The sequence below is a fragment of the Arctopsyche grandis genome, chromosome 4, assembly GCF_051622035.1.
Source record: "Arctopsyche grandis isolate Sample6627 chromosome 4, ASM5162203v2, whole genome shotgun sequence".
Taxonomy (NCBI): domain Eukaryota; kingdom Metazoa; phylum Arthropoda; class Insecta; order Trichoptera; family Hydropsychidae; genus Arctopsyche; species Arctopsyche grandis.
In genome coordinates this window covers 15,239,062-15,258,308 of record NC_135358.1, presented here as the reverse complement: position 1 = coordinate 15,258,308, position 19,247 = coordinate 15,239,062, and the positions used below count along the sequence as shown (strand labels likewise).

The following is a 19,247-nucleotide window of genomic DNA, read 5'->3' as shown; positions in this document are numbered from 1 at the left end:
AATTAAATGTATATTTTGACGCAATTTCGAACACTATACGTGAATTTTAAATAATAAAAAAAATACCTAAAATACGATACGATCGAACTTGCGATGGCATATAAGAGAAATTCAACCAAATTACCGTTTAATTATTCGCATATATAAAATAATAATTAAGCGCTAATGACTACGCGAGATGTCATTAAGAAAGTGAAAATAAAATTTTACGAGACATATTGAATCAATAAAAAAAATATAACATATATTTCGTCACTTAAAAGCCTCATTTTTGTCTTAATGAAATCAACATATCACTTTCGAATCTATAATATAATGTATGTATATATATATATATATATATATATATATATATATATATATATATATATATATATATATATATATATATACCCATCTATACTTAATTTATCTATTAAATATGCACAAACATATCTCACATGTAAGTAGTTTATATGCAGCAACTTATTTATTAGTCCTACAGAACTATTACACCAGAATTTTAAGACCACTTAGGTAATATAAACTCTTTGAAGTAATACACAGTAGTCCCAGAGAGTGGAGGTCGGGGGTGGGGTTTAGCCGGTAAAAATCCGGCACTACCCTGCACTTCGGACTGTAGGCTGTCTTCCGAAGATTCCCCACCTCCAGCGCAGCGAAAAAAAAAAGGAAATTCCTGATATTTCCATAATGATATAATTATTTATATTAAACTAAAAAAGCACATTTTTCAGCATTCCTACTGGAATCTTACGGGACAGTCTAGCAATCCAAAAACCTGAATTCAAACTATTTCTAATGTTATTTTAATATTCACATTGCAAGCACGTCATAAGATGTACAATATAAAAATCAAACATGATATTTCTCAATGTCGCTCGATGTCACAATCGTATCGAATATGTATGACCTGGAGCAGAGGTCAGGACCTCGAACGCAGCATGCGCCCCCGGGGGCCCCCTAGGGACGTCTTATCAATGATTCAGATAAGTCAAGAACAGTAATAAAAAGAAATCAAACTACTCGACAGCGGAATTCTTATCGAACGGACCGAACCGTTCGAGCCGTTGAACTCTCGCTCATCAAATTACATACATAAATAAATGAATTTATTTTCGAATCGAAACACTTATCGAATGAATTTTAAAGGTTGCACGTCTGCAATTTCGAGGCGTGTGCGTAAACGGTAAATACATATATTTTTTTCGCAATTTATTAAAATATATGTATATAAAATATTCTTACGGGTCAAATGAATTAGCCGTTTCATGCTAATCGCCCGTCAATTATTGCTTAATTATTATTGCGACCCATCCGAAACTTCTTGCACCATTTTACCGTTGATCAACGCGGACGTTTAGCAATTGCCTATCGAGATCAGATGTCGAAGATAAGGAGATGAGCAACGGTTGGTGTAAAACATAAATAAAGTATAATAGTATGTGCGGCAATACCGTCGAATAGGTATGTGTATTGTAATCGACGAGACAAAAGCGTATGTGAAATAAAATAAAAAAAATTGCGAAATTAATTTCTTAATTTATATCAAACGTACTCTATTGTAGAAAAACGAAACAGTAATGAATATGTGTCTTTTGGATTATTTCAAAATTAGGCTTTCCGTTCGAAAGAGAGATCATTCACGTTATGTTGTAATAAAAACGACTGACACAATAACAATTTTAATTGCTGTATTATCGGTTAAAGTGTCACAAAATGTTTTTCTACCTTATGGTTTCTCCTTATGGAGAAAGCCGCAATTATTACTCTTAAACAATGAAATAAATGATTAGCTTTATTTATTACTATTTATTTTACCCGGCTTCGCTCAGTATTTATTATATAAACAGCTTAAACATGGCGAATTTAATAGTAAATATTCATTTGTTTATTTACTAAATTTATTTGAATCGAAAAAAAAAAGTCGAATCGTCGTCATAGAAACTTTGACTTGTTTTCGATTCCCAACAAAAAATAATTACATACTTACATACAAATATACAAAGTCTTTCGAAATTATATATTTGATTAAAGATAAAATAGCATTTCCACACAAGAGGTAATTTTTTTTTTTAAATTATCAAATTTATTTATTTTGAGTTCAACGTTTATCGTCAGTTAATCAATTAATTGTAAACTATCGATAAATGTGTGATTAAAAAATATCAATTTTGCACCAATACTTTTTGATTCAAACGTTGATACTGATTCCATTAAACATATACAAAGGTCGAATACAATCACAATCCGGTCAAAAGTCTAATTTTAGCATTTAAAAAATGTAAATATTGTGCCGTTTTGAAAAACACTAAAAAAATGTATGCAAACGGCAAGACAGATCAAATACAGCCGTTTCTAAGCAAAGCAAACAAAATATTAAACAGAACAAACATGCAATAATTATATTACATTATGCATACAAAAATTACAATAATGTTTCACAACTTGACTACACATATCTACTATTATTATAATATAAACAGACTAGAACTACACATATTTTTTAACAAACCAACTATTCCAACATTACGTATATTTCAGATAAAAATGGCGGCCTTGACAGATAAACCGATAAAGATTGATTGGAATCAATAAGAATATATGAAGTATTGACAATCAGACGCATACAAACAATATGAACTCACTTAATTTTATGACTCATTGTTTGATCTACATACATACATAAATATATTGTATATTTATAATACACATGTATTATATTTTAACATTCAGCATTCCATAAGGTATTTTAACAATAGAACTTATACGGGATAATTAACAATCGGCAAAATATTTGTATTTAAAACATTTTGCCTCTGGACACACATTCCTCTATTGTCTAAAATACATATATCAACCAAATAGTTCCAGTAATTGCTTGTCATATTTCAAAAACATTCCCTGCAACGGAAGAACAATCGATCAATTCGACCGTTTCTCGTGACATACAAGTTTTGATTAGAATCAAAATACTTCACGCACATATTGACCATAGACAGTGTCAAAATAATAAAAATTGTAAATAACAATAAAACCAGGAACTGATTATGTCGCCGTCTTGTCGAGGTCGAATTTTCACGGAGACAATGTAATTTTCACCCCGGGGCACACACAACCTGACCCTACTTCTATTCGTATTGAAAAAGCATAGGATCTGATAGACACAATAAACTGGTACAAGGTCGGACGAGATGGTTATCTCTGAAGTGATAAATCTTCGCGTCGATAATGGGGTCGCCTTACAAATGTCATTTTGACATGGACTATTTGCACGAAGAAAGGGTGAGTCGACAATTGTTATGAAAGACAATGAAACATTTTGAACAACTTGAAGCCAACTCCCAACACGCTTTTTATACAAAGAAAATATCTAACAAATGTCAATTATTTACACACCATAATCAAATTACATTTAAGTTTGATCGAACAATAAGCGAAGTGAAACAGAAAAGCTGTGTAAAAATAAAATAAGATAAAAACCCGTCTTTAAAATCTACACTACAAAAGTAAAATAATTGAATCTCACTCCAAGCTAAAATGATTCAATTCTAAAAGGACATAATTTTGCATTTTTACTCTGCATGGATACTTAACAAGTATTATGTACATTATTTTAAATTACATTGCCTTAAAATTAAAATTTATAATTTTTTCCTTGAAGTTATTATATAGAGCTATTAAATAATTCATTATTCCGGTATTGTGAAAAACGACATCAATAAAACAAACACGCATCGTTAAGGTGTTAGAAAAAAAACTTCCAAAGGAAACAGTGGGCGTCATTGGTGTCCGATCAATGCAAATTTTACAGCGAGAAATTTCACATTACATAAGATTTATCGGAAGAAAAAAATGTGTTATAAAATTTCGTTGCAAGCTTGATAATCATAATTGAAATTGACGTGCAATAAATTCACATGTCGCGTAAGTTAAAATTATATTTAATAAAAATTCATGAAAAAAATGGCATTATTACTTTATTGCAATTTCAAGTTGCAACTATTATTCATTTCTTTGGAATGTCCACACTACAAATATATATTTAATATTCACAAATCTTAAATATGTATGTACATATATAATACGTAGACACATATTTAACGATCGATTTATTTATAACAATACTCTACTAACCTTAATTGTTTTGTTTATGTTAAAACAAATCCATTTCGAAGTTGCACAAGTAACACTGTAATTTATGGCTTGAGAATACAGTGGCTTTAAAATTGTATCGACAATAACCTCAAACGTCAACGAATTCTAATTGATTTTTTTTTGTTCTCCGTTTCCTACACGATGTAATGTATATTAATTTTCGGAAGACGTGAGTTCAACGATACCTAAGAACGAATCAAGATCACCTTGTGTTCTTACCTTCACTGTGAAGAAATTAAGTTTTAAAACCTCTATTTGGGTTAAGGCGCCAATTCCGATCAAATAACCGATTTTTTCAATACCGAAACGCGCTGAAAAATCGCATTCAATCCTTACGACCCAGATAATATTTTCCTTTGTTCTAAAAGTTGAACTAAAAACACTGAATCTGTTCACACGATTTGATGCAAATTAGGTTACGCAAAACCGTTATCACCACCTGTAGTAAGCTTTTTATGGATCGTAAAAAAACTTATCGAAATCGAAACCCAAGGACCAAGCCATCATTTTGTCGAACGTAAAGAACCCAACTAACATTGTATTCGATTATTTTTCCCACTCTTCTTTATCGTAATTTTATTTGGCAGGCGGATTCGAACCGGTAACCTTTTTTTTGGAAAAAATTTTACTCGACTGCGGTATCATCGCACCGATCGTGATGTTACTTTCACAATCGACCTTGCGGATAGGTCGCATAATTTTTATTTATTTTTTATTTTTTTGGTACGAACTAACATTACAGACGTACAAATTTGAGAGCGCATCGTGCAGATTATCGTTGGGAAGAAAAAAAAATTATGATTCAACAATTGTATTGGATAACAATAGTGATGATGATGATGACGAATACGTGTCAGAAAAAAATATATACCGAAATAATATGTATAGAATTATCCACGCCAATGAACTCAAACACAGCTAAGTTATGTATAAAAGAAGATGCAAGAATACAAATTTAACATTTTTACCATTATTTCTACAAAATCATGTTTTATAATACATAGAAAACCTTCAACTTAAGTTATTTGCTGGGAAGTGAAGTCGGAGTCAAAGTTGCTGAATCGTAGCATTTCAAGCAGAGTCGGAGTCGGAGTCGTTAAAAATTAACCGATTCGACTCGTTTTTATATTTTTAAATCAATAGTATTACGGTATGTCTCCAATTTTATTGAAGTAAATCCAATAGTAAATTTATAAAAATAATGAATTTAAATTACATTGTAAATAAAATCGTTAATGTGTTGTGGTCAAAACTGATTGTTTCCTCCGTCTTATAATTTTTTATTCTCATGTTTTTATTAAATTGATCTGTTTGTATATGAAATTCATACACATACATACATTATTATTTATTTATTTATTTATTTTAAACAGACCATTGTGGCATAACAGGAATTCCTAAAGCGCCACATATACATATATACATACATACATACACTATGAATGTACTTACTTTTTGTTTATACCTATTTCATCAATAAATTGGGCTACATGACAATTTTTAGTGATTTTTTAATTTTTTTTAATAGTTTATAATTTGAAAATCGCTATTATTTTTACTACTAACATTTTTATACGTTGGCCAGAAAAGTCTATCTTAGTATTTATACGTTGGCCGGAGTCGAAACCGAAGTCGAATCATAAGATAAAGTCGGAGTCAAAGTCGGTAAATTTTAAACTGACTCCACAGGCCTGTTTTAGCTTAAATACCAAAAGCAAACGCCCATTAAAAATCCACAATTTGAAAACAAAACTACAAAGTTGTGAAGTTACAAAAAAATACAGTTAGTCGATTTAGCTTTTAACAGATATCCATACTTATGTATGTATGTACATACATTTAGGTTTACTCCTGAGTAAAAAAAAAATTTATAATTTGATATTGATAAAAAGTTCTAGCATTTTTGATTCTGTATTACTACGGTGAATCATAGCAGGATTTAGACCGTTCGTTGAAATGTCGAATCATGACCGAAACAATGGAGGATACCACCTGAGTTATAGGCAATGCACGTCGTGAAGTAAAAGGCTGCTGCTCTTGTGGTGCCCACCTTGTTGCCCAATAGGTGCAAGAGTTAAAAGGTCCTTGCCGATCTCTCAAATTTATCCATACACGCCATAAGGTAAGACCGACGAATATTTTCCCATCAAAATGAATCGACCGTTGCATTGCAAATAAAATGAACGATCCGATAAATTTTGACAATCGCCGCCAAGTACATAATGCAACTCAATAAATTGCACTAAAATTTTTGTATATAGGCGAACGGTCAAGTATGACAAATTTAACGCATGATCAGCTGGGATTTCTATCACAAAGTGTGCCACGATAGTTTGCAAAAACGTTACGACACGATTAAATTTTAAAAAAATGTTTGAGAATCTCACAACACTAAAAAAAATACCGACGACTTTGATTTATTTCGTATTTTTATAGAATCGTCCGAAATTGAATTTGTTCACACGTTAAAATAACACTTTTGTTGAAAGCGTAAGGCGAAAATTTCTCGTGGAATGCATTTAAAAAAATCAGGCCACCATTTTTTCAACGATGTCTTAGTATGTCTGTCCGATAAACATGTACATACATATTTATCGTTGTGCAACCAATCAAATGATAAAAGAAGAATTTGAAATACCCATGATGATCCCAAAACATGCTGTCGACTTTAAGTGTTCAAGAGTATGGTAATCAATTAACTTTCAATCAGATTGAAATAAAATGAGAATTTCGCAACGTTTTCGTATTTTTCTCGATTTAAATTTTGACGCATTAAATTTCGTGAATAACGAACGTTAAGCCAATAGCTACTTGAAAGTTAGTGTGCATACATACATACATATACATATACATATGTAATATCTGCCCAACAAAAAGAAAATACCTATACATATGTATGTACATATGTACCTATGTGAAAAGGAAATTCTTATTATATAACCCGTAAGTCCTTTGAGAATCAACGTAAAATTTATAGAAATCGGAATTTGACATTAAAATTTATATCTTCTTAATTAAGTATTAAAATAATTAATTCTAGTTTTTTTGAAAATATTCATCTACGACGCACTTCACTAAGATTATTATTTAAGATAAGAGAATAAATACTTTCCAATCAAGGTTAGCTCACGGGATCAAACCTGACAACCTCTCGGGGCCTAGTATCAACGCAACCACCGAGCCCCGCTGCTGACTTAATCTGCTAATAAGTCAATTATAAGTTGTTCATGGAAAAATTTTTATATTTTCGAAATATAAATTTTTATATGCATTAAATCTTTTAAATCACTTAAATCACACAATAAAATGTAAAATGTAAAAAGTGAATACATACATATTGTCTTGAACGAATCTAATTAAATCTATTTACATTTTTTTTTTGATAATATTTGAGACTTATGCATGCTTTCAACACTTACATAATTCAAAACGGAGGTTGCAAAAGTGGATACCTATCCAAACCTTTAATAGGTATGTATTTACGTATGTACTTGCTATGAAAGATTTTATCTGATTATAAGAGATCGAAGTGGCTCATTGTTCAGCAGCCACCATGGCATTTACCATTTGTCCTACTGATCCAAATAGTCCAAACGGTATGCTCCAGCACCGCCTTCTTCGTCATAATAACATCCCATCGTCGAATTCAAATTGCGCAATGGCAATCAAGTGCGTCTCGAAACAATGAAGAGTTTCAACAATAGGAGAGACGCAAATGTCGTCTTCGTCGATATTGAAGAATTCGACCGCAAATCGATTGTCTTAGAAAGTTGCGGGATACGCGTCGACGATTTCAACCAGAATACATGCATACATGAAATGTATAATAAAATCAATAATAAAACATTGTAAAGATTGGCCGTCTCGATATTGAGTAACATCCGCCAGATTGCCCGAGATCGTTTTCAGAAAGAAAGGTCATCGCATAAGGTGCGGTTCATCTACTTTATCCTTGTCGTCTTTTTATAAACCTTCTAACTGTTTGGAATTAATCCTCAAACTACAGTTATTATATGGTATGAATGTCTTTCGGATTTCAAGATCGTTCAGTGCGAATGCGCACTTTTGACCTTCGTGCGAGATGCGCTCACATGATGCGTTTTTAGTTGATTTTTTCATCGTTTTTTATTTGCATATTTTACTAAAAGCTTGATTTTGCTTCCAAGTATCGAATATAGTATGTACTTTTGTACCATTCGGTGTCGATTGTTTGAATTCTGGATCACGTTTTTGCCGACACCTGCTGAGAAATCGATTTGACCCGATTGTTCTACTGTTCCGTTTTTCCAGGCGATTTTCCCACGACATTCAAAAATAGCAAAATTAAATTACAACTTCGCGTACAGCACGTCAAATTTTTGCCATGTCAAGATTGTTGCCGTCGATATTGTTCATACATACATATGAGTATAAACGCCGAAAAACGGTTCCCATATAAATAACAAAAAGCGAAATTGAAACGAAGTGCCTTGAAAAGTGAAGTACTCGCAAAATTTGTTCATAATTCTATAAACTCGAGGACGATTTTTATTTTCAATATTTTCATATGGGTTTTTCATATATTCTTTTGTATTTTTTTCCATATGAAACGAGGATACGTGGGATCGAAATTATACTGTGATAATAATTGAAGTATAGATATCGTACTAATAAAAACTGGTAAAACGTGAATGTTAATCCTGAACAACGTTGATTTGTGTCAATCAAATTTTTTTTTCGTATTAAACCCAAGTACCTACACGTTTTAAATAAATACATAATTACAATATTTTGAATTATACATACATACATACATTCTAAAATCAAGAAAACTAGTCCGTTAATATTGGATTGATTTTCATATGTACCTATACATAAAATTTGACTAAATTTTGTAAAATCAATAAAAAATTGGAAGGATTATTGTTACATAATATTATATATGTACATATAGGTATACCTTTTTCCCGCACAGTTATTTATCAGATGGCTTCTATTCCAAGAGCAATCAAATTTCCTAATAAAATCGTTGCCGTGTCTGAATGTGGTATTTTCCGCCTCAGTGGGCGTATAGATTATCAGAGATAATTTTAGCCTATATGTCTGGCAGCCTGCTCTCATCATTATTTTCATAATTAAATGTGATGTCTGAGTGAATTTTGATATTCTCTACTCTATTTGGGCCTCACAGGGATGTTTTGTATTCACGGCTGGTTCTTGTACTCACATACATTGGTGCTTAGTGTTGATGCAAGACATTCCCAATTTTTCTCATTATATTCAACTATTATTATATGTTTTGTGACTACTTTTATTATTATTTGAACTTTTGCTACTATTGTTTTTTATGTATTATGTATAAATATATATTTTATTTCTGTATAATTATATATTTTTTGTTTCTTCTTTGTTATATTTTCGTCCATTGTGGCCAATTTTAAATAAATACATACATATTATTATATATTCTCCGTACAATTAAATCAAATCACGGAGAAATTTTAACTAATGTAAGTAAATAAATATTATATGAAATAAGACATAGACTTTTATTGTATTATACATGCATACATTAACATATATATCTACTTAAGTCAATAAATATGGAACCACAAATGGCAACATCCTGTGGCTGCATCTGATTTATAACATTTGGGTAATAAGCATGTGCAAATTTCACATATTTCTCATTATGGAGACGCTCATTTTTTACTCGGTTGAGAGCTTGCAAGACGATTTTCAATACATTCATACATGCTATTGCACAATTCCTCGTCGCTTCTTTCCTTCTTCCATATTAATTTAATTTTTGCCCATTTTTCACCGAGGAGGGTCAAATGTGACCCGTCCGGGTGTAAGGTTTCGCGCGATGCCAATCTCAGTTTCTCAACGAGAGAAGAAGTGGTTGAATAAAAAAAAGAGTTACCTGTCCGTCCGTGAGAGCGGTAAATCAAACTCGATTTGATCGATGGCCTAACGACCGCTTTACCAACACAATAAAAAATTCACATATGTACATCATAATATTATTATTATCAAATAAAAAAAACAACAACATTTGTATTCGTGACCCGCACCGTTCGACTAAATATTCCCGCAGTCGAAAGTAAACCTTACGAGAAATTATTACCGTATATATCATTCACGTATACGAGTCGAAAAAATGGTAAATAATAAATAGACGTTTAATTTGTAGTATTACACGCATTAAGAACGGTTACTTCACAGTTTAACTTGCGTTCCATTATGCAAGACGAACCTTTAAAAATTCGCTCTTAGAATATTTTGTACACTCGATACGTGTTGCGTATTATAAATTTTCAAATCGTACCCAATTTCGCAACAACAAAAAATGTCACAGTTAATGTGCTTTAATTATTACGAATATATTACTTGAAATTTGCCTTGCTTGTTAATTTTTCCACCTATACGTTACTTACTGTGAATGCTAGTCGGGTTTAGACTCGCTCGATGTGGTTCATACGAAAGAGTATAACCCGTCACTGACATTTCTACAGTGAGCAACATACATTAAAATTTATTGCGATGATCGAGTTTTCCGTGAGCCGTATTTTTTTTCCTTTCGTTAACGACCATAATTAATGAACAATGCGGTAGAATGCAGACGCACCTCTTTCGCTCTCGGTGGTTTCCATACAAAACCGGTCGCACATATTAGGATAGGTCGTAGAGTCACATTCGTTGCGTAACCAGTTTTTCAATTTTATTCTTCTTCATTTTCCTCGCACTCGATGTTTGTTATTGTATTTATACGTAATTATATGTCTTATTTTGTAATTGTAATCACAAATCCAAACGCTTACGAACATATATGTACATAAAACATAGATTTTAATCGAATCCGTCACATTACCATTTTGTAGGTAATGATTAGAGACACGTATTTTGGGCATTTCGCTATTATTGATGGCAACAAAAATTAAATATGAAGAGTTTATTTGTGCAGCTCTAAAATCTATTTGGTGTCCCGTCAATAATATGGATGCTGAAAGGTATTTTAGTAAATACAATATAATTGTCGTTGATCGTCGCACGAATCTCAAAAAATAATCTGTAGAAATATGCTTTTAATAGTTTTAATAAATTTTAATTTGTATTATATTTTTATATTCATATTTTTTGTCTTTGTATTTTTATATTCGTGTTTTTTTCAATGTAATTTTAATTCCAAAATATTTTTTAATTTTTCTATTATTTTTCAATTGTTTTGTTGTCTTTAAATTGTATATATGTACATATATAAATTTTACTAAAATTCATCGAAATTTTTTATTATATAAAATTTAACATTTTTAATGCCCTAAAACGCTAAAACAAAAAATAAAAATGCTAAAATCGACAAAAATAGATGTCCAAAATACGTGTCTCTATTAATGATCAATGCTCGCTCGATCAACATTCGAAAAATGATTTTTTTAAGTTATTATTCGGTCAGATCAATGATAATGTCGATTATTCAGGATCTCGGAAAATCAGCGAAAGCTTACTATGTAACGCCCAGTAATTTAGTGCTAATTAAAAAAAGTACCGGGGCGGTATTTAATTTAAACGACACCCCCCCCCCTCCCACTTTTTTCGTTACTTAAAAATATATATCCTAATCTTGGTAGTTTGTTACTACATTGTATTCCTATAATACAATAGAATAAATTTCCAACTTTGAAATTCAATACTTTCACAGTTAAAAGTATAAATTTTCGACGACTTTCATAACCATAATAGATGTATTGTATATGTAGCTTTCAGTATGAAAAACAAATCTTTTGCTAGATTCACCAGAATCTGCTTCCATTGATCTTAGTTTTTCACAGATAAGGGTTTTTGTTTTTCCTCATCCCCTTGTGGATCTTCCTAAAAGATTTTACCAGCAGATAAGAATCCTCTGCAACAAAATTTCCTCGAATATTCCGAATACATATCCTATTCTTGTAAATTAGCATTCAGTTCCAGCGCTGGTCTGTGAATTACCTAAATATGTATGACATCATGGTCCCATTGAGCTCCTTTTCTTAATAGCAGAACTGTGAGGTATCTTGAACAACCCTTGCTGATCCAATTTTCCTATCCTATATTGGACGAGAATTTCACTAACAAATAAATTGAAGCTTTCAACAGTTTTAAATTGAGCATCTCTGTCAAAATTGCGTATTAATATGGCTGACATTGAATTTTATATGAAATATAATATAATGCAAATATGCGTTATATTAGCTAGAAATAGATATCGTCGTTATATTGCCATTTTCGGAATCAGAAGCATGTCGAAAAAAAGTTTCACGTGGTTGGGTGAATTTTCGATGTCGTCTTCGCGCAATTATTGACCAATCGACCTTGGGCGTCGGCGTCGGATCCCAATTAGCATTCCCGTTTTGTGTTTTATCATTTTTACTTTTTCATTCTGCTATGAAGAAACCTATGTCGACTAAATTATTCGAATTGTATCACAATAGCGTCGTTGCACACTATCAATCAAATCGCTTCGCATTTTATTACTTATTTACTATTCGGATCGTACAACGGCTCAGCTGTGGTGAAATTGACCGCGAACGCGCGTGCGTAATACGCGTCAATTCACCACTGTTGCACAATCTCCATTTTCTGAAAATTGTTGCTTATTATAGTTCAAATCCAAATGAAATGTCAGTGAAAAGTAGTATTTTAAAAATTTACACCAAATCAAAATAAAGTTTTAAACGACCTAAGAGTATAAAATGGCATTCAAAGTTTTGCTGCGGATCATGAAAGACGAATAAAATAGTTATATAAAAAAATCAGTTACCATCGAGGAAAACGAAAGGAATCTAAAAAAATCATATGTGGGTGAGAAACATGACTGAGGTCACGGTTATTGCAGAACAAGCTAAAAATTATCGTAGACGAATGGAAATTCCATTAAAAATTATTATTTTATAAAAATACACAAATCCTTTAAAAAGAAAAAAAATAAAAAATAATGAACACTATCACAAAAGTGTATTTTTGAATCTTTATTATTTAAAAATTTATACACGAGAACTTGTTTGGGAAGAATTAAAAAAATTTTAGCAAAAAATTTGCGTGCGCTTCCTAATTATTGACCGCTAGTGGACATGCAATAATAATCTATAGTTCTATAATGTAATACACAGATATGCAAATTGATAGAAATATTAAAGCATTATTACTAGTGATAGGCACCATATAAAAAAATATTTTCAACGGCTAATAAAGAAGTAGACATAATAAGAGTTGAAGGTGTGCAGCATCAGTGTCAATGGATGATTTACCGATTTGAAAATACCACCAACGACATTCCCACGATGGCTTACCAAACGTACAAGCACCAGAAAAACCTTGAACCGATCAAGAAATAAAAAACCGAAATCAGATTTCGCCAGTGCTAGATCTTCTGTCGACGTGTCGTCTTTTTTCCAACTTCGATTCGATCTACCACGACCTCACATCTCCTAAATGCCAAGAATCATTGTCTCCTTGGAGCCAATTTGATTCCTTTTGTCTGGTTCGAATTCCTCCTGTCAATATTGTATTCCACATACATATGTACATACATTGTAGAAGCTGTTTAACCTTTTTTACGCTCGCATGCACTGATCGCGCCTTGACCCGCACACCTCGGGTTAAATCGCTAGACAACACCGATTCACTCAAACCGATCTTGAATGAGACAAAGTATAGTTTTGATTACGAGCGCATCTTCTCTCGTTATGCCTACCTATTCAAAAGCAGAGGTTACCACGAAAACCTCACGATTATCAAATTTCGCAGCCTTGATCGACTCAAATGTCAAAATGGCGATTAGTGCGTAGCCGAAAACGATGCATGGCGTGACGATGTATCGATATTCGACCGAAAACGTAATATTAAAATAACAGCACTTATTTATAACCCATCAAATGTGAGACCGATTAAATTGTAGTTAACAACACTATTACTTTTACATCCATTTTTTTTCTTTCTTGCTCGTTTACGTACATATATTATGTACATACAAAAGTGCATGTTATTCGAGTATATAAATTTAACAGTAAGTCTGATAATCATTATTGCATTCCGACAACGATATACCGATCGAACATGATGGATAATACGCGTTAATTGAAGCATGCGTTACGGATCGACCTCGAATGTACATACCTACAATGTACATACGTATGTATGTATGTATGTATATATATTTATCGTAATTATTTTCTTACACCTAGTACGTCTAATATGGCAAACACATTTCATATTTAACCGTGCAATTTGTAATTAATTAAAATTAATGAAATCACTCACCGTGAATGCGACTTTGCACTTGTTCATCATTTTCTTCTTGTGCAGAGTGGTACCTGTCGCAAATAGAAGTAGCCGCTGTAACAAGAATAGAAAAAATATACATAAAAATTATAAAAAAAATTCTTCTATGTATGTATGACATTTAAATTTTTTTACAAACGAGCTTTAAAAATAACTATGATCTTGTAGATGTTTTCTTATCGAATACACTTTATTATGAAACAGGTGGACTTGAAAAATAAACGAATTTAAAAATTACCATCGTATAATCTTCTTATTTTACAATAAAGTAGGAAAAAGTTATAGTTATGAAACAAAAATAGACTTTTTGCATAAAAATTTTGTATTATTTTAAAAAAAAATCTATTCAGTCTATGTATGTATATCGATCACAATAAAATGGTGCAAATACGAATGATGTTTATTTAGAATTAGTTCTACTACTTTCGTAATATATGTATGTATATTTACAACCATGAACAATCCGATGAACTCGTAATCAATTTGCTGAACTTAAAGTCAGTTAAGAGTAATGTGTATTCATATATATGTATAAATATATATATATATATATATATATATATATATATATATGTAAATATAACATCTTATATAAAATTCTAATTGTTCACTAATTAAAATCCTAACATACATATTATTTTATTTTTTTAACAAAATACGATTATTAAAAACCAATAACATAAGCACCTTGATTAAAAACCAATAACAGTAAATTGGATTTTTTTAAACAAACACTTATAATTTTCATTTAAACACAAAAAATACATTGAGATGTTCACCTGGAGATAAAAAAAATATTTTCTCCAAATTGAGGACCACTCTAAACTAAACATAATTATTTTCTCGAAAACTATTAACTATTGTCATCACATCAGATAATAAAAGTATGTATGAGGAATGTATTTACACGTGAAATAATTATGTAAATCTACATACATATGTATGTATGTACATACATATAAACATGAAATAATTTTCATATACTCAGTGATACCAGCGCATGGTCAAGAGCGAAACCCAGCCATACATAAATATTTACATTTTTACCATTATTTACATTTCAGCACACAATTTCACGAACAAAACAACACTTCAACGCTTAATAAATTCACGAAATGCTAAAACTTAAATTCCAATCCAAATCCATACCACACTTCGTCGCACAAACAAACGCCGCATCAATCAGCGACTAAGAAGAACAAATCGACCAATTAGGTAAATCGGAAATCGGCCAGAAAAAATCAATCCAACACATACATACATGCGGATAAGCGCATAGCGGGCACGGATGCGTGAGCATAATACACACGTGTTGGCATGGCGTGTTAACGAGCGAGATATCGCGGCATTCCATTGTCGATCGTCAAGGTGCTCGCAGATCTCACGCCGTGTCCGTTTTGACAGCGATCTGAATTCTCTGCCAGAAGGTCACCGTGACCACGAACCGACGATGACAAAACGACGAAGTCCCGACGATTGACCGCCACTGTTGACATTTTGCATAACACGATCGCAATCGGCGCACAATTGTAGGGTCCTCTGCTTTGCGCATCGAATGACCTTTTCGGTTCACGGCATTACATATTATTAGCCCTTCCCAGTTTGCAATCGCAACGTTGAAGGTTGGCTGTGGATGCTAATTCGAAAACGTGATAGGCCACACACTGTGAACGCTCATAAAAATTGTGCCCTTATTTACTCTATAGTATATAAACAATGAAGAAATAATGGTTCGCGTGCCGAAACTCGAGTTTTAAATCTACGTGATTTCTCGACTTGAATCGAATCTCGCTCTGGCAGTGTAAATGAACTGAGTCCGGATAACAAATTTAAGCTAAATTATTCGCAAAGGTTTTTTTAAACCTTGTTGAAGAACTAGGAAATGAAGTAGCATAAATATGTATGGAGGTTGTATTGAAATTCTTACGCCCGTCTAAACTTCACGAATTATAATAGGTACTATCATTAAAAAGTAAAAATGGAGTACCAGTATACACATTTAATATGTTAATTCGTTGCGTATTTACATACAAGATTTAATTCAATGAAATACTCAAAGCGATTTAGATATTACATACATATTATAATTTTTACATTTATTGCATGCATGCCATTAATGATGTTGACTTGAAAAATAAATAAAACATACATAGTTGAATGTAGTCTCAATAAAAAAATATTCTTATTTACATATAAGAGGAATACTTATACATATATAGGGTGACCATGTTTCCCAGGACTCAAAACGGGATGCTCTTCAAAAAATTGTCTCCCCCCCCCCTACATAAAAATATGTGTTGCACGTCCAAAAACTTGGACGTGCATTATTTAATATTTTTCCCTTGAATACCCATTAATATTGTCAAAGATTTTTTTTCAAAATGTAGAATTCTTGTTTACAAAAAAAATAGAAACAAGATAAAAAAATCATAATAAACGACGTTCTTACACCGTAAACGTGTAATATTAACAAATAAAATGCCTACAAAATTTTCAAAAAGATATTCTTGGTTTCTTTTAATTAATCATATGCAACTGAAAATTTTGAATTCTTTCATTTTCATTTCTTCTTTTGATAAGTAATATATATTTTTTATAAGAATGTACATTTCTTTAAAAGGAGAAATTAAACAAGATAAAATATTAAATATAATATATTTTATCTTACAGTAATTTAAAAATTATTATAATGAAAATAATGGCACAAAGCTTTTATTTTTCAGAAACATGTTACAAAATATTTAAATATTATTTCAAAATGAATATATTGTAGGTATATATGTATGTATATTTAAATAATAATATTTGTTTTTGGGAAACAAATTAAAATTGTTTTTGGGAATCAAAAAACAAGAAAAATATGGAAATAAAAACAATTTCGAAAAAATAAAAAAAGTTCTTCTGTGCATCAGTGGACGGAGTAAACGAACAACAAAACGGACGAAAAATCGACGGGACGAGCGCAAAGAATGTAAAAAATGGGACTGTCCCGGCTAAAACGGGACGTATGGTCACCCTATTTATATGTATTACAGTGTTAATCGGTATAGAGAAAATTTTCATTAAAAATGAAAACGCAGATTCTTGCAGTAAAACAGCATATTTTATGCTGTAGAATTCCATCTATTTGCTAAACTTCAATTATAAAAAAATCATTCAATTATAAATCTACCGACATTACCACATTAAAACCACTTTTATAAATACATGTAATAAAACGGATGAATATATTTGCTATTTTGCAAAAAACGATAACAATAAATTCTGGATCATTATAAAACTAGTTATAAATTTGTTTTTGTATGTGTTAAATGTTGTAATGAACACTTTTTCAAACCGGTCGAAAATTTTTTGATTTTATAGATATACATACATAATGATACGATTTCAACATATTGTGGACGAGTTTTCAAAAAATTCGACAACTATGTACATTGTATGTACAATACATATGTATATTTTCCATTAGAAATTAACAATCAATATCGAGTTCGCTAAAAACAACCAGCATACATACAATAGCTCAACACAAATGAAAATCTACTTGATATAATCATGTTTATATATTTTAAACAATGCTGACAGTTTCAAACCTGAAACTGCTACATATATCCATAACATATGCATATACATACATAACATTATAGCATATGTTATGTATTTTGTATTTTTTTTTCGACCATTGTACCGCATTAAGGATTCTTGTTTTCCAAGCTCGAAATAATACAAAATAAATCCCTAAATATAATTATTAATTCACCCATATATACTAACTTGAAAAAACTGCATGCCATAAATAATATTCCGTTTGTTGCAGACATTTCTAACAAACTAAGCAGTAGATTCTATGGCAGAATCACTAATAACCGTACTAACCCACTTGTGAAGAATCTCGGTGATTACAACAAAATGTATATACCCACAGGTATAAACACAGATAACCTAAACACAATCTGCTTTAGGTCATCGACTTTAGAGAGTCTTTAATTAATATTATGTATTAGATGTATTATGAGCATTTATAAGAATTGTAAATAGGTTTTTGAGCTCTTTTTCCTATTACGCTGTACATATTAACATTATAATAATATAATACTATGATTACTAACAAAATTAAATTAAAATTGTAAAATAGAAAATGATCAGTAGATCAGTAGCTATTAAAATAGATATAAGATGTATTGTGAACATAATTTAGTAATAATAAAAAGCATTTAAATATAAAAAAAAGGATTCCCGTAATGCCACAATGGTCCCACCTTAAATAAATAAATAAAAATAAAATAAAATAAATGCATATTTGCTTAGTTCAAATAATTTAGATCTACATTAATTCCTCATACATTGACAATTCACAACAGTACATATGAACAATGCACACGAAAAGTTTAACAATGAATACTTACAGCAGCGAAAAGGATCTAGTATGTAATATCCCAGTGGTGGGCGAGTAATCCTTTCGAAACACTTATTCGTACGAAAGAACAAAATTGTAGATGTCAAAATATGTGCTTGGCAAAAAACACACCAGTATTTATATTTTCATACAAATACCAACACTTATATCTCATACGATCAAAGTATTATGTGCACCGGAAACGACCCTTGCGATCGATAGCTATTGCGATTTTTTCGAACTGCTATTCGGTCGGTCCAGTAGACCTGTAGAGCTTGTTGATAATAAAAGGCATACGATTCGCAAACCCGTGATTTGGTTTTCGTCGAGTGTTCGCGGTGCGATGTTGTTGCAGACCGGTCTGCGATGGTGTTGTGTTGGCGGCCGGGCCGCGAAT

General features: G+C 31.3%; 1 protein-coding gene across 1 annotated transcript in view; it reads right to left on the bottom strand.

Annotated features, from left to right (window-relative positions):
• LOC143910599 (uncharacterized) overlaps positions 1–19,247 on the bottom strand; it is an 87,032-nt gene extending 67,785 nt beyond the window's left edge. The window contains exons 1-2 of the mRNA XM_077429136.1: positions 18,861–19,247; positions 14,434–14,508 (exon numbers count right to left, since the gene is read on the bottom strand). Coding sequence (XP_077285262.1) covers positions 14,434–14,463 — 30 coding nt within the window. The 5' untranslated portion in view covers positions 14,464–14,508; positions 18,861–19,247. The remainder of the gene's footprint in view (positions 1–14,433; positions 14,509–18,860) is intronic.